The sequence below is a fragment of the Columba livia genome, chromosome Z (assembly GCF_036013475.1).
Source record: "Columba livia isolate bColLiv1 breed racing homer chromosome Z, bColLiv1.pat.W.v2, whole genome shotgun sequence".
Lineage (NCBI taxonomy): Eukaryota > Metazoa > Chordata > Aves > Columbiformes > Columbidae > Columba > Columba livia.
In genome coordinates this window covers 32509306-32525519 of record NC_088642.1, presented here as the reverse complement: position 1 = coordinate 32525519, position 16214 = coordinate 32509306, and the positions used below count along the sequence as shown (strand labels likewise).

Here is a 16214-nt window from a genome sequence, read left to right as displayed (position 1 = left end):
TTGCTGTGTTACATTGTGGTATGGAGTGCATGGGGCTGTATTACTTTGAGTCAGAAGTTCCAGGTTTCCTGACATTTGGTGAATGTTTCAGCGGCTTAGTGGTCCTAGCTTGTAACTCTGTAGGACAACAGCCTAAGTGTCTGTTGGAGGAAGGTGACAGGATGCATAAATATGGTTTGGAGAGTCAGCAGAGAGGCAAAGGATTGAAGGGGCATGGGGGGGACTGAACTGTCATCTGACCCTTTCTTTAGAGGTAACTTTTAGGAGTGTTCAAACCCAATTAGATAATGAGGGGGGTTGTGTGATGCACTGTCCTCATTCTTTAAATGAAGGACACTTTCAGTGCTTTCAGGCACATTAAATCTGTTTTGTTATCTAACATTTTAATTTTTAAAATCATAGGTACCTACAACGAACTGTAAAACATCCAACCTTGTTGCAGGATCCAGATTTAAGACAGTTCTTGGAAAGTTCTGAGGTATTTCATTTCTTTTAAGTTCTCCCACTTGTTTATAGATACAGTAACCTAAAAAGCAGTATATTCTGTTTGCATTGAGACCTAATCCCCTAAATTTGCATGAAATCAAATGGGATTGTTACCACTCATGGGACTGAATGGCAGAGACTGCTTAGGTAATGGTGTGGGTCTGCCTCTGATAAAACTTAGGAGTGGTAATGACCAAAAGCTATTTGCTGTTCAGTGACTTCTCAAGCAAGTTGGTCTGTCCAGTTCAGAGTGAAACTTGTCATATGTGGTGAAAAGTCATAATTGATCTTACTGATTAATAAGTAAGATCAAGCATTGAACTGGCTTAGAAGCAGCTGTCTTGCCTCTAGGAGTCCAGCTTGAGAGGTATTGGTAGAATAATGTGAAAACACTAGCATTGCTGCCAGCTGAGCTAGATGTTTTGTGACTACAGTACTTCAGTCACCCATGCTATCAGTCTGGCACCTTTCACAATATAAAATATATTGTTAAAGATACATAATAGCTCTTTATAAATGTGCATAGTAGATTGACTGTAATACTGAATTGTCTTTTGGCCAATGTCAATATCTTTGTTATACTAATAAGTCACAGAGACCTCACTACTGACAAAAGCATCATTGATAGATAACTTGAAGTGGATTTGTCAATGCTGCTGACAGACAAAACATCACATGAAGGGTAAATGGTCTGACATAGGGACCACCTTGTGTGGTGTATTTAGACCAGCTTCAGTAATAATATCAGTTAAATTTAAAGGTTGTTAACTTACCCCTGAAGATTTCTAAGCAAATACACAGTTCTCTTGATATGCATAAAGTAGGTTTTGAAATCCGGCCTGTGTTGAAAAGCAAGAAGATATCAACCTTCAGTAATCAGCACACAGTGCAAATCTTGCATTGCAGTTAAATATTTTACAGAACTTTTTTCATCTAATTTGTTGTAAACCTAAGTCTTTGTGTTCCTATAGTGTCAGTTTGTTCTCTGTAGTGTATCAGTGGCTAGTTAGGACCTTTGGCTAGTTCATAATAACTTTGGACAAGTGGGGTGTTTGCTCCATTTAAATGTAAAGATATAGAAGAAAAGTAAATAGTCTATGTTTTTTAAGTTTTCCTCTAGAGAATGTAGAAGCAGTAAATCTGAGAAATTAGATTCCACTGTATTGAAAGACATAGGAGTAAAGAAAACACTATATCCTTCTCTTTCCCCCTTGTGCCCAGTTAAACCTCCATCCTTTTAACCAGTCTGTTTGCCCTTATTTGTCATTCAATTCCAGCTGCCAAGAGCAGTTAACACCCAGGCTCTGAGTGGAGCAGGAATATTGAGGATGGTGAACAAGGCTGCTGACGCTGTCAACAAAATGACAATCAAGATGAATGAATCGGATGCAGTAAGAGCTGATTTTTCGGGTTGAATAATGAGATGAATTAATGAGCCTCAACAATTGCATTTTAAAGCTCTAGAAGTAGAAAATGGGTTATTAATTTGCTTATTGGCCTGAATTCTCAGCTGTATCAGTTGACCACCCTGGCAGTACGTGGATAATTTGCTTCTTTAAAACCAGAAATGTTGCTGGTAATCTAATTTGTAATGCTTGACACTTTCATCTTTTGTCAGTGGTTTGAAGAAAAACAGCAGCAATTTGAGAATCTGGATCAGCAACTTAGGAAACTTCATGCCAGTGTCGAAGCATTAGTCTGTCACAGAAAAGGTATTTTTATTTTTATGTGGCTGCATGAACTGAAGTGCTTAGAACTTTAGGAACTAGTGAGGAAACAAGATTTTAGTATGTCAGAGCTCTTAACTAATAGAGTTATACAGTATATTTTAATGCAAAAATCTTCTACTGATACTTTTTAGTTTACAGTGCTCAGCATTTTTGTATACCTGTTTTTAATCTTAATTTTAACCAGAATATCTCTCATTCTTAAAGTTACTATATTGATTTAACATAATTTTTTTTCTTACAGAGATTCAATACCATACCTAGCAAGTGATTCTACTACAGTAGACATCCATAACTCTATCTGTAGGTCTCATGGCAAGAGTTATTTCCTTCTGAACAAAGAGTGACTGCATAAATCCATTTAAATATCTTTTGGTTCCATATTGCTCTGTTAACTGAATTTAAGCTCTTAAACAGGAATTTACTGTTCTTAATTTGGTCCACATAATGATACATGATCAAGCTACTGTTAAGGTAAACTTTTCTAGGAAGATAAGTAGTCTCCGAATATCAGCTTTCGGTTTACTTGTTTTAGAAGCAAAGCCTATAAGTTCCTATTTTAATCACCTGTGCTGCTGTTTTGCAAAAGATCACTATCCATAAGATAATAATAATAATAAAAAAAAAACCAAACAACAACAACAACAACAAAAAACCAACCAACCAAACAAACAAACAAAAAAAACCTGCCAAAACTTTGTAGCTCAAGGAAGACCATAAATGTGCCCTGCAATGCTACTTTGTTATGTTAAAATATGGGGTCACCTTTCAGCTCTACACTTTGAAAAGTACGTGAAAATTTTGTAAGTTGCTTTCTCATAACTGTCAGGAATTACTCTCTGTAGTAAAAAGAAATCTTTGGCCAGATGTCTTCAATATCAAAGAGTATTTTAATAAGTAATGGAAAATGTGTGTGTTTTCTGTTGATTTGACACCAGCTTATAGATTTGAAGAAGTGGGTTTTGTTTTTGTTTTAAGTCATGTTCAAATAGTAAGGCTTTTAAACATCTGAAGACATTTTGTTTTTACAAACATTTCTGGTATTCTGATGATTCTGCAGAAGCAGCATACTTGAAAACAAACCTGCATTTTTAATCTTGAAATAATTTGGATTAAACATTTAGTCAAAGGTCCTTCATAGAACTTAACTTTGTACAGTATGATTTACATGGGATTTGATGAGAAAATTTCCTTAGTATTTATTCATAAATGAGCTCAAAATTTTACCTTCATAGATCCCAGCCATGCTTGTATGTGTTGTTTTTTTTCTTTAAAGGCATCTCAGAATGCCCAGTTAAAGGTACTTTAGTCAATAAAAAAGTACAACAGAACTAAATTCCACTCATAGGGGTCATGTTTTTTTGAAACAGTTGGGTTCTTTTCCACTCTGTGCTATATGGAACAACTGTGCTATAGACCTGTTAAAATTGTTTTTAATTTGGTCTGTGAGTGACTTGGCTTTGTCAGGTTGCTTTTTCTCTGAACTAGGCAGTTGCATAATACCAAAGTGACAGGTTTTTTTCATGTCTTTTGCCAAAACATTTACTGATGGACAGTTTTTTGTGCAGGAGTTTTTCTCCTACATATGGTTTCATTGTGACCTCCTTGTGTATTTTATCATGAGCTTTAGGAAATACAGCTCATATTTTTCAGTTGGTGAAGTTAGGTTTGAAATAGGGCAGAGGTCTCTGTTCTATTGATCTATGCTGCAGAGTAATAAAGCAAATTAACTACATTGTACTGAACATTACTCTTGTATTTCAGAGCTTTCAGCCAATACAGCTGCCTTTGCTAAAAGTGCTGCCATGTTAGGCAATTCTGAGGACCACACTGCTCTATCTAGAGCTTTGTCTCAGCTTGCAGAGGTTGAGGAGAAGATAGATCAGTTGCATCAAGAACAAGCTTTTGCTGATTTCTATGTGTTCTCAGAACTGCTTGGTGATTACATTCGTCTCATTGCTGCAGTAAAAGTGAGTACTATCAGAAAACAAACAATGATTTTTGTGTTTAAAGTAATGTTCCTCAACTTGTATGCTTAGCATAAATGAATGTGTGCATTTGTACACGCCGTGAAACAATTAAGACTAATTTTTTTCCTGAAATGCTAGCTGAATAAAATGAGTCCATCCATGATCAGTTATTCCAATGATGAAAGTGGGAGTGGATTAATAAGATTTAGACAAAATGTAAATGGTGAACATCATGTACTTCGAGCAGTAATGATTGTGCACAATATTTGGTGATGCCATATGTTACTGTGTCTAAGCATACTGTACTTGTTTCTTCCAGATTACTTATTTTTACAGTATGCTCATAAATTTTCAATAACATAATTTGGCTGTATTTGGTAGATAGAAAATAGTTTCTGTAAATAAGAAACAAATGCAATTTGTAGATTTACATATCATGAAAGAAAATATTCAATTTTGGTGTAAGTCATGCTGCACAGCCTTATTAGGTTTTGACACAGGATGGGGTATCCATGAATTTTATCCAGGAATATCTTTGAACTTGCCACTTTGTTGGGAGTGTGTATATATATATATATATATATATATATATATGTATATATATATACATATATATACATATATATATATATATATACATATATATATATATATATATATATATATATTTATATATATTTATATATATATATATATGTATATATATTTATATATGTATACTTTAATTCTGCCACCTGAGTCCATTGCTAACAAAAATGTATTACATATATGCATTAAAAGTTCCATAGAATCAGTATTTAGAGAAGTGTTTGCATAATAAGCATTTTTTAGTGGTTGTTTCACTTCAGTGGTTGTTTCACTTCTGATGGAATGAGGAGCATTAAATGTTTTGGGACACTAAGGTGTCTGCTCTGAAAAGCCTTCTTGAGTACTGTGTTATTTGTGGGAGGTATTGAGCTGTTCATGCATGCTGTCAAATGAAATGCAAGAAGACATGGTAGATGCAGTGAGGTTTTATCCAGAATTACCTTTTCGAACTAGGAATTTAGAAATCTCTAACAATTCCAGTTGTTCAGTACATTTGTCTGTCCTTACAGGGTGTGTTTGATCATCGAATGAAATGCTGGCAGAAATGGCAAGATGCTCAGGTGACTTTACAAAAAAAACGTGAAGCTGAAGCAAAGCTCCAACTTGCCAACAAACCTGATAAATTGCAGCAAGCTAAAGATGAGATAAAAGAGGTAATGTTATCAAACATTATTTTGCAGGTCACACTTTCTGCATTAACTCATTCATTCTGCATTAATGCACTACTTTATACCATTTTTATTTACAAATCGCTCATTTTCTGTTTTCCATATTTACTGAAATTGTTAAAAGGAGTTTATTTAAAATATTAAATGTGCACAGTTTTACTCATTGTAAGGTCTGTAAGGCAGTTAATACTGTCTCTGCAGAGTCTGGGAGATGGGAGGAGGGGAACACGGACAAGTTATATAATGCTTTTAACTGTTAACAGATCACTTGGGTAGTCAGAGGAGCATCTCTTGGCTTCTCAAGCTAAAATCCAGGCAAGACGACTAATGAAGAATGCTTTTCATGTCTTGCTTAATTATGCAGCATATCTACCCATATATATATATATATATGTATGTATATATGGTGTACTTTCAGTAAAAATAAATATAACGTGTTGAAGTGTCATAATTTATACACTTTTTCTATCATGCTTCACTAAGGAAATTGAAGAGGTAGGACAACTTAATTATTTAACATTAATGCATTCTAATTATGCATCAGTATTGTCCCATTAAATAATGGGAGAACATCATTCCAGATTTCAGGCTTTCTTTCGCAGTTACTTTGGCTTCCTCATTGGTCACTAACCATATGCTGCTTTGTTCTTTCAGCGTTTCAATATATTTTCCATATGGTGTTGAAGTAACTCATTAACTTGGCTTTTTCTTAAAAAAGGCCTTTGTTTACTGTGAAAACTTACTGTCACTCTTGTGTGACCACATTCTTGCTGGTTGCGTCTCTTGATGTCACCCATCCATCCACAATCCAAGTGAGCTGGAACTCCTCGTCCATAATACTTCCTGAGTATGGGAAGTAGTAGGAAATAGTCAGTGATCCTTTATCAATCCCAATATTAAACTAATTAATTATTTTGTTCCTGAAGGATTTATTTTTCCTATTTTATTGGATGATTAGAGAAGGTTGTTAGTAAAACCACAATTTAAATGTGTTGACTGAAAATTATTGCTGCCATTGAAGTATATTCAGAGCTGCTGAATTCTGTAATAGTAGTCCTTCTGGCAGAGAAATTGCAAAGTAGAAGTCTACACAGCTTGAGCTTCATCCATAACTCCATGGCTTTTTGCAGATAAAAGGCCAAAGAACAGTCCTAAGAAATACCTTATTGAATAAGGAGACATTTCTCCTTGTCAGAAACTATAAGATAGCAGACTATTATCTAGTGATAATTTGTAGAGGACCTGGCATTTGGGTATGATGAAACTGGGATGTTGGATCTGTTAGGCCTGTAGAGGCTTTCACTGAAGTTTCAGGCACCTCTGTTTGCTGTGGTAGGAAGGCACACACAGTCTTAATCTGCCTTGTCCTTGGATGAGTTTTTTATTGTTTCAGTTATTAAAAAATTATGCAGGCCGTTCTTCCTTGAAGGACATCCTATTATGACTTACTGCATAGCTTCATAATGTATATATGAAAAGGTAATAAGGGGATTCTGGATAAACATAAACTAAAAATATAAATATGTAGATATTTCTTGGAACATAGGTGATACTCATCCCTGATCACAATAGTAACTTGACACTGGACCACAAAATTGTTTTGTGAACAAATAACACCACTGGATTGCTGACAGGAATAGGCTATATTGAAGTATGTTGCTTCCCTGACGCCTTTTTCTAAGGAAGATGCAACATTACTGGATTTATTGGCTCCCATGACCAAGTTAATATGTTGAGATGACCAGATACAGTTGCATTTTAAAGATCTGTTAGCCTGCATGCATCTAAAGAGTGAGGCTGATAGTATTTTTTCACAGTATATCTGCACAGCCAGCTGAAATTTAACAGTAGGTGTGTAAAAGCAGTTATAAGGTAATGTAGATGATGGGGATCTCTTGTTGTATAGCTGGATGTTGTTTCCCATAAACTAAGGAGGAACATAAACTACTGTCATGTTACATAAATGTCACACTCCCAATATGGCAAAACCCCACAGGTAACATCACTTCTTCTGAATTTTCCTTTTGTGCTCCTCTTACCTGCAATAACTTTTCTACTCCTGCTTTCCATTGAAACAGTTCCCACTGAACAACAGAGCATGTGCTTTGGCTTGCTTAAGCAACATGCCATTTTACTGGAAAGCCAATAAACACATCTTCAGTAGCTTGTCATCTGCAACAGAAATATGTTAGAGATAATCATATACATGACCATAGGCAGAGATGAAAATTTAATCTTCTGTTCTGGGATTATGAAAGTACAGGAACCTAACTTTTGAGACTCTTCCACACTTGACTGGACAGGTAGTCACAGAAAGCTCACAGGTTTAGATCCCTTTTATAGCAGTGTTTGTAAATGGAATAGCAGGCAAAGCTTTAGAGATCCTTTTCTAAAGAATGTTTTTAAAATGTTATTCAAGTGTTCCTTAAAAGCACTACTAAGATGTTTTTATATTTCATCTAGAGATAGCATTGTTTTATATGATCTGATGACATCCTATTATACAGATTGTTACTTTTTTAATTGTTATTGTAAGACTTGCCCTTAAGTATGCCAAAAAAACCAAACAGGTTCTTTTCAGCTCTTGAGTGACTATCACTAATATACTAAAAGAAGTTCATATACTGATAGACTGAATGGACAACACAAAGTCTTATCTCTACATGTCTTTCCTTTGCCAGTGGGAGACAAAAGTTCAGCAAGGGGAAAAAGATTTTGAACAGATCTCCAAAACCATTCGCAAGGAAGTGGGAAGATTTGAGGCACGTATAATTTTGTCCAAGTAAATGACAGTATTACTTTAGATAATATTGACATTCCAAGTAAAAGTGGTTAAGAGGTTAATATGCCATAATTTATTTATTAACAGAAGGAACGAGTGAAAGACTTTAAAACTGTTATTATCAAGTACTTAGAGTCGTTAGTGCAAACACAACAGCAGGTAAGATAAATTTTAAGTTTTGTACAAGTTAATATTTAAAACATTTCTTATTAGGTTAGTTAAAAAAGACAAACTTTACGTATAACAGTTTCTAAAACATAAATAACTACGTATAGTCTGTACTGTATTGAGGAATAACACAGTGATTGCAGTTTCCCAGTTGCTATGCTCCCTTGCACAGCTCTAATTGAGGGAGACAAAGTAGAAGCTCCCTTAGGGATACGGGCAAGTGGAAGGTCTTGTCTTCTTCTGAAACTGAAGTAATACTTTCACTTATAGATTGGAATAAATTGTAGTCAATGTCTACTTAGACTTACTGAAAAGACTTGAATACTTAAATGTTTATTGCTCTTTTTAAAAAGTATAAAATATAACTGAATATTGTAAAGCAGTAAAACAAGTTTCCAGTGACTCAGAAGTAGACATGGTTCACAAAAGAGTGTCTGGAGTCTTTCCTTTGTTCATTCTGGGAATATAACCCTCTGTTTAATTAAAACAAAAGCAGTACCCTTAGAGGTAAAAATAGCAAACTGAGCTTGTAAACTAATTCTGTATAACTGTATTCTACAGCATTTTGTTCAAGGTGTGGTAGCAACTATGTTGCTATGAGCAGATTTGTATATATATATTACTTGTATTTTTTCTTGCATTATGTAATAATGTGAATGGATAATATGAAGCACTTACGTTGTTACTTTGTCTGATGGAGACAAGTTTACCACAAGAGGAGCAAGGCATCTGTGTTTTCCAACATTTAGTACTTAATAATGAGTGTTTTTCCTTTCTCTTCAAGCTAATAAAATACTGGGAGGCATTCCTACCTGAAGCCAAAGCCATAGCCTAAAAGAAGAATATTCCAAATGGCAAGACACTCTGGATGTTTGTCCTGGATAAAACTAAATTCCACAGTGAAATCACTTTAAATCATCCAAATAAACCACTATATATTTTATGAATTAACACGTGGCTTTTTTTATATACTACAGCATTTTATTAACAAGCTGCATGTCCTGACCCTCTTTGAAGTGGACTGTGGCATGATGTTCTGCAATACATTGCTGAATTGAACACTATTGTGTCTTAATACTTGCACTAAAATGTGCACTGCAAGGCCAGAAAACTGATATTTTTGTTCTTTACAATACAGTGTTCTGTAGTATGTTTACCTGATCTTTATGAAACAAATCTAATTGCATCGATTAATGTTCACTTAAACATTCCTGTACAAAATCATGTTTTTGTGATTACAATAATAAAGGGATGTACCTTGTGAAACATTAAACACTCTGGTTTTGTGTCTGTAGATATTTTTTTGTGTTCTCAGAAGCAGCATTTAGAACAAACTCAGATAATATCAAAACCGGAAACAACATTTAGTAAAGAATGCTGAAGATGGTATTAAAGACTCACAAACCAGTGTTTGTGGTAAACTGTTCTGTTTTTTAATTATGAATAGCTTTGTTACAGGTATTCTTTTCACCTGAAGTTATCACTGCCTTGGTAAGCTGTAATGCGTTAATACTGATACAGTCAAAACGACTGACGCTTGGGCAACAGCCAGGCATAAACCAAAATCTCTTCCAAGTGTTTTACAAAGCTTCTGAAGGCTTAAGATCACCTGCATGGTCAAATACTGATATCCTACTGGACTGATAAATTTTATTGTCTTTAGTGGTCTCAGGATGCAAAAAAGGAAGAAGATCTTGCAATAATTCTGCTAATTGAGAGGAAGAAAAGTAGGTAATTGAGCTGAGTGTATGTTACTTGTACGGGCTAGCGTTCTACTTGGATTTTCTTGAGTAGAAAATACATTTGAATTCTGTAAGAAATCAGAGCAGCTAAACATTTTTCTGAACTACACAATATTAACATGGGATGTGCTGCCCTGTCATTTTAGTAACATCCTGAGTTTGTCAATGGCATGTATTAATATTAACAGAGGGTATGAACAAATTTTAGAAAAATGCTAATCATACAAAATACAAGAGAAGCTGCTGCTTTCAGCTAATCATAAAACTGCAGGATAAGCCCATGAATTTGTATTCTTTGTGGTCAAGCATAAAGAAGCACTCAATACTGTTTCTGAACAGAATGGAAACCTAAATTCAGCTGTAAAATCATACAGTCTGATTTGTGCAACAAAATTAGTATAAACCTTCCAGATTAGTGTCTCCTATTGTTCCTGTACAGAGCTGCATTGACTCAATATTGCTAGGAATTTTCAAGGAAACTACATAAAGAAACTGTTACTTAAAAAAAATATTTATCAAGCCTTTATCAAGTATCTTTTAAAATAGTGAAATGCTAAAACCTTAAGCCTGTTACCTTGTGCATCGGTGTTTGTTAAGTAATTTAGCTTGTAACTGCTCTTTGAAAAGCTCAAGTATACACAAGGTTTACAATAAAGAAATTGATACAGGCATAACACTCTACTAAGTGTTATGATATATTTGACTTGGGCTTGCTCAGTGCTAATGAAAATTTACCAATAGCTCAACATTAAACTTCGAATTTGTTCCAGTGAGAATGAAACTGGGTACTTGCAGAATTAAATACTCCATTTGGATATACAGAGCTCAAAATGGATAAAGATACTGTCATGATTCTTTTTCTTTAAGTGGTTTATGCAACATTCTTAGCTCCTGATTTTTTTTTAATTTTGCATTTATCAGGATTAGAATTCAGTTGAATTATAGATCAGATTTATTCTCTGATAAAAGAATTTTAAAGACTTTCACATTAGTGAAAGTCTCCAAGCAGGGATTAGTGTGACTGTGTCTATACTGGACAACTGAAAACGAGAATGAGTTCTGTAGGTTTTCTTAAAACCGGAAGCCTGTTGGAGAACAAAAGGATAATAACATTTCTGGAGTTCAGTGTCACAGAATGTTGCTAATACAAAAAAGTTGTATCCTGGTGTGCTGGTTTGACTGAAAATGAGTTAGTTTTCCTTCATGCAGCTAGAAACCTTTATTTTTCATAGCTAGCATGGCCATTTGGATGTAGTTTGAGAACAAGAAGGTAACACCCTGGGACAGAGTTAAAGCTTTTAATTGTTGTCGTTTGAGAACCAAGGTCTTTCAGAGCGCTCAGCCCGCAGGTGTGAGGTAGCTGGAAAGCGGGACATGGATGGGGCAGAGCTTGACTGACACCCAGACTGATCAGTAAGAATGTTCCATGCCATTAGCATCATGCTTTATATTTAAGGAGAGTCGGTATCTTTCAGATTATTACTGGCTATGTCAGAGCCAGGATGGAGTCCTGTATGGGAGAGTTCTGATTGGGACTTTCTTTAGCTTGGCCTTTTGCCATCCTGCAATTTTGCAGAGGCCTCTGGGTCTTTCTGCCTTTTTCTCTTTTCTCTCTCTGGGATCAGCTGTTTGGGACCAAGGTGGTGCTGCCTGGGACTGGCTGCTTGGTGCAGACGGAATTCATGAGGAATTGCATTGAGTGCCTTTTATTTCATATTCTATTTACATTTTATATATATTAGTAGCAGTATATTAGTGTTGTTTTGTTTATTTTATTTAATTGTGTTTATCTCAATTCATGAGTTTCTCCCTTTCCTTTTGATTCTGTTGTGGGGTGGGAGGTGTGGAGGAGCAAGCAGGCAGTTGTCATGGTTATATTGCTAGCTCAGGTTAAACCACCACACCTGGGCTGCATCAAAAGAACCATGTCCAGCAGGTTAACGGAGGTGATTCTCCCTCTACTCAGCTCTTGTGAGACCCTACTTGGAGTACTGTGTCCAGCTCTGGAGCCCCCAACATAAGAAAGACACAGACCTGTTGGAGCGAGTCCAGAGGAGGCCATGAGGATGATTAGAGGGCTGAAGCACCTCTGCTATGAAGAAAGGCTGAGAGAGTTGGGGTTGTTCAGCCTGGAGAAGGGAAGGCTCCATGGAGACCTTATTGTGGCATTTCAGTACCTAAAGGAGACCTATAGTAAAGCTGGAGAGGGACTTTTTCAAGGGCATGTGGTGACAGGACAAGGGGTAACGGCTTTAAAATGAAAGAGTGTAGATTTAGATTAGATAAAAGGAAGAAATTCTTTACCATGAGGGTGGTGACGCACGGGAATGGGTTGTCCAGAGAAATCGTAGATGCCCTATCCATGGAAGTGTTCAGGACCAGGCTGATCAGGGCTTTGAGCAACCTGGTCTAGAGGAAGGTGTCCTTGTACATGGCAGTGGGGTTGGAACTACATGATCTTTGAAAGTCCCTTCCGACTCAAACCATTCTATGATCACAAGATTAATTTGAACAGAAGACCCAGATCAGCTGTCGCATTTGCCTATCGTAAAACTCTTGTTGTTTCAAGAATCTTACTTATTTATTTTGTTTATGTTCCCCTACATTAAGAAGATAGAAGGTTTGCTTGTTGTCTTTTCTAGTATGATTAACATCTGTATTAGCAGATATTTCTCAAACCAAGTGGAGGTGTTGTTGGACTATTTTCTCTGTGGAGTTTCCTACAGGAACTTGTACTAAATTTGTGTTTCCCTGAAACTCCAAGCCAGTGAACCACTGAAGAATCACTAGCATGAAGAAAATGAGTATTTGCAAAATGGCCAGGTACATTTTGAATGTTGTATAAAAAACAAGGTGCTACTGAAGTCTAGTTTACTTTTTAGGTTAAAATAAACACTGTAGGTGTTTACAACAATTTATAATCATCCCCATTCTTGTATCTTTCACATCCACGGTGCTTTCTGAATTAAAAGTGTATAATGTGATGTGGCTCAAATTGAAGATATTTTAACCTTTTTCTTAAATGGACGTTCAGTCTACAATGTCTCTGATTCTTTAGTCCCTGTCCCTTTTAAAATGGCATATTCTGCTTCCCTATCAATTATTCCCACTGAAAGCAGTTCATGTTTCTGTGTCTCAGGAGTTCATGCCCCAAATATGTCAGTTTCTTTCAAATTCTGGTGGATATGAGCTGCTGGCTAGTATATCCTGTGCACTTAACTGAACAGCCAACATCCACTAAAATCATGTGTACGGTGAAATGATTGTCTACTCCCACTTCAGAGTAGAACAAGCTATGTAATACTTCAAATCTGTGGCAAAATATGAGTCTATTACAACCATATAAGAAAAAAAATTCAATATTAAAACCTATAAGGAGCTGAAGTTTCAAGTTGTTAAAAATCTTGTTATCTGCTAAGGGGATTCTTCCTTTTTTTAGAAATTCTTGTCTTCCATAGCTAAGCTTGCTAAAAAGTAAAATAACAAATAACTCTTGACTTCACTGCTAAAACACTACCATTTTGTTGGGTTTTTTTTCCTCCAGATCAGTGAGAAAATTCGTAGCATAGGGAAGGGATATAAAATAATCAAAACCTGTTTTCTGTCACTAAGAAAATATGTCATGAAGAAAGAGGATTTCAGAAGAGTGTGCAAAGCAGCTTAGCCAGAATCCTTCTTGCAGGATATTTGTATGAAAACTAAAGTAAAAGAAATATGCAATGAAAATGGAACAGCAAGAAAAGACTTCAGATAAACCATGTATCTGTTGTTTAGAGAGATCAAGATAAGAGGAGCACAAGGAAGGAAGGTAGCACAAGTCATGAGAGAAGAAATGCTTTATCTTAGCCTCACATCTGATGTGGAACTTCCAGGGTGTGCTGGTTTGACTGAAAATAAGTTAATTTTCTTCATGCAGTTAGAAACCTTTATTTTTCATAGCTAGCACTGTCATTATTTGGACTTAGTTTGAGAACAAGAGGTAACACCCCAGCACGAGAGTTAATGTTTTTAATTGCTGTGGTCTGTGAGCCAAGGACACTCTGATCGCTCTGCCCACAGGTGTGAGGCAGCGGGGAAGGGGGGCACGGATGAGGCAGAGCTTGACTGACATCCAGACACAGTATTCCACCCATTAGCATCATGCTTCATATTAAATGAGAACTGGGATCTTCCAGTCTCTCACTTCTTCTCTTCGCTCTTGGAGACCTGTTTGGGTGAGTTCTGTTTAGAACATTTAGTTCAGCCTTTTGCCATTTTGCAGAGGTCTCTGGGCCTTTCTGCCTTTTTCCTTTTTTTTTCTCTCTGTGTGATCAGCTGTTTGGGACCACATGCTGTTTCCTGGGACTCGCTGTTCAGTGTGGATGGAGTTTGTGAGGAACTGCACTGAGTATCTTTTATTTTCTATTCTATTTTATATATATTTTTACTAGTAGTGTATTAGTATTTTGTTACTTTATTAAACTGTGTTTATCTCAACCCATGTTCCTCCCTTCCCTGTCGATTCTCTCCCCTGTTTTGGTGGGGGGGTGGGAAGTGAACAAGCGGCTATCGTGGTTATATTGCTAACTCAGGTTAAACCACGACGCAGGGGTAGAGGAGCATTGGATGAAAATCTGCAGTTATCTTACATTGTACTAACACATTGGCTTTTCCACCCTGACCCACCCCCTCGTGCACTAACACATATGTGCACAGACTCCAGGTGTTCAGAAAATTACCTCCTCACCAGCTCAAAATATTATAGCTGTTAGGAGAAGTACTGTCTGTGAACTCCTGTAGAAAACTGACTGACCTTTCTGAAGTTGTGATTCTGCCTGTCCAAGTGGTGTTTTTTATACTCACTGCCTGATGAAAGTGCTTCGTGATGTTTTACAAACACCTACACTACTTTGAAAAAAATGTAGCTACATCTTTAGAGGAGGAACACATGGACCCATTAAAAAGAAAATGTTGTAAAATTTTATCAAATATTTTGAATTTTGCTACTTTTATGAGACCACTATCTGTACAAGTACAGTGAGGTAGAAGTTTACTTAAAACCAGTCTGTCTGGTTGCAACCAAAAAATGAGCAAACTGAGTTTGTGATATTATTAAGGACTATCTTTTTTTTTAATCTGGCCTCTTGTTTTGGTGTGTACTTTACTTATCACTTTGATTAGAATTTTTATATGCAATTTCTTTACCTTCTTCTATTCTGGAAACTAGCCATTCAGGAAGTCCTTGAATCATGAGAATTACTTAGTGGAAACTGACCTTTCAGAGCTGCTTGTATTTGTTCTTTTTCCTCTCCCGTGAATCACTCTAGCGTATGAATACTGAATCCCCCCATAGGAGGAATTACACAGAGTCAACTTTGGAAAAAAAAAACAAAAACAGAAGTGGCCAGTAAAGAGGGGTTTTGGTTTTGTTTTCAAAACTATATTGCATTTTTAGATAGTCTGAAAGCTTGATTGTGAAAATGCTGTAATCTGATTTAACTATTTTTAGGTGTGGCATGCTTCACTGATTGGTCCTGATTTGAAACAGTGATGATTTGTAGTTTCTGTGATCATGGAAGGTTAAGCTGGAGTCTAATATCAGGTAACAGTTAAAACTGGAGTATATTTATTCATACCTTTTACATTCTGGATCAAGTTAATTTAAGAATAAACCCCGATATATGAAGACCAACACCCACAGTTCCTAGAGGATCTTCTGGGGCCTATTCAAGAGATGAACTTGAAGGCAAACTATGTAATTGTTACCAGTAAAGCTCAACCCTTTTACAGTTTTGCTGTTAAGATACTAACATGATTTCAATGCAACAGTTCAAATCAAGCCACATTTAAAATACATTCTCTTTGCTTTGTTGTTTATGGGAATCATTGTATCATTTGTGCCATTAGCTTTCAAAACCAAGAATTTTAGATGGTTTTTCATGCATGGTGATAGCATTTTATTAAATAATGTTTCTTAAATTTTTGCTCCTCAGTGTGTAAGACATAAAGACAATCCTTGGTCAGTCAGCCATGTGGAGAAATCCTATTTTTTCTTTAGATGTAGCTTTAAAGATTAGCAAACTAATGATGATATATTGTGCAAA

The 16214-nt window shown here is 36.0% G+C and overlaps 1 protein-coding gene across 3 annotated transcripts in view; it reads left to right on the top strand.

Moving 5' to 3' along the window:
- The window catches only part of SNX2 (sorting nexin 2), a 34975-nt gene extending 25313 nt beyond the window's left edge, over positions 1–9662 (top strand). For 2 of the 3 annotated variants that reach the window (XM_065045308.1, XM_065045310.1), the window contains exons 8-15: positions 403–478; positions 1764–1877; positions 2105–2198; positions 3978–4183; positions 5281–5424; positions 8121–8201; positions 8309–8380; positions 9174–9662. In XM_065045308.1, the coding sequence (XP_064901380.1) occupies positions 403–478; positions 1764–1877; positions 2105–2198; positions 3978–4183; positions 5281–5424; positions 8121–8201; positions 8309–8380; positions 9174–9224 (838 nt within the window). In that variant the 3' untranslated portion in view covers positions 9225–9662. The remainder of the gene's footprint in view (positions 1–402; positions 479–1763; positions 1878–2104; positions 2199–3977; positions 4184–5280; positions 5425–8120; positions 8202–8308; positions 8381–9173) is intronic. The other variant, XM_065045309.1, reaches the window with a different exon arrangement.
- The last annotated feature ends 6552 nt before the right edge of the window (positions 9663–16214 follow it).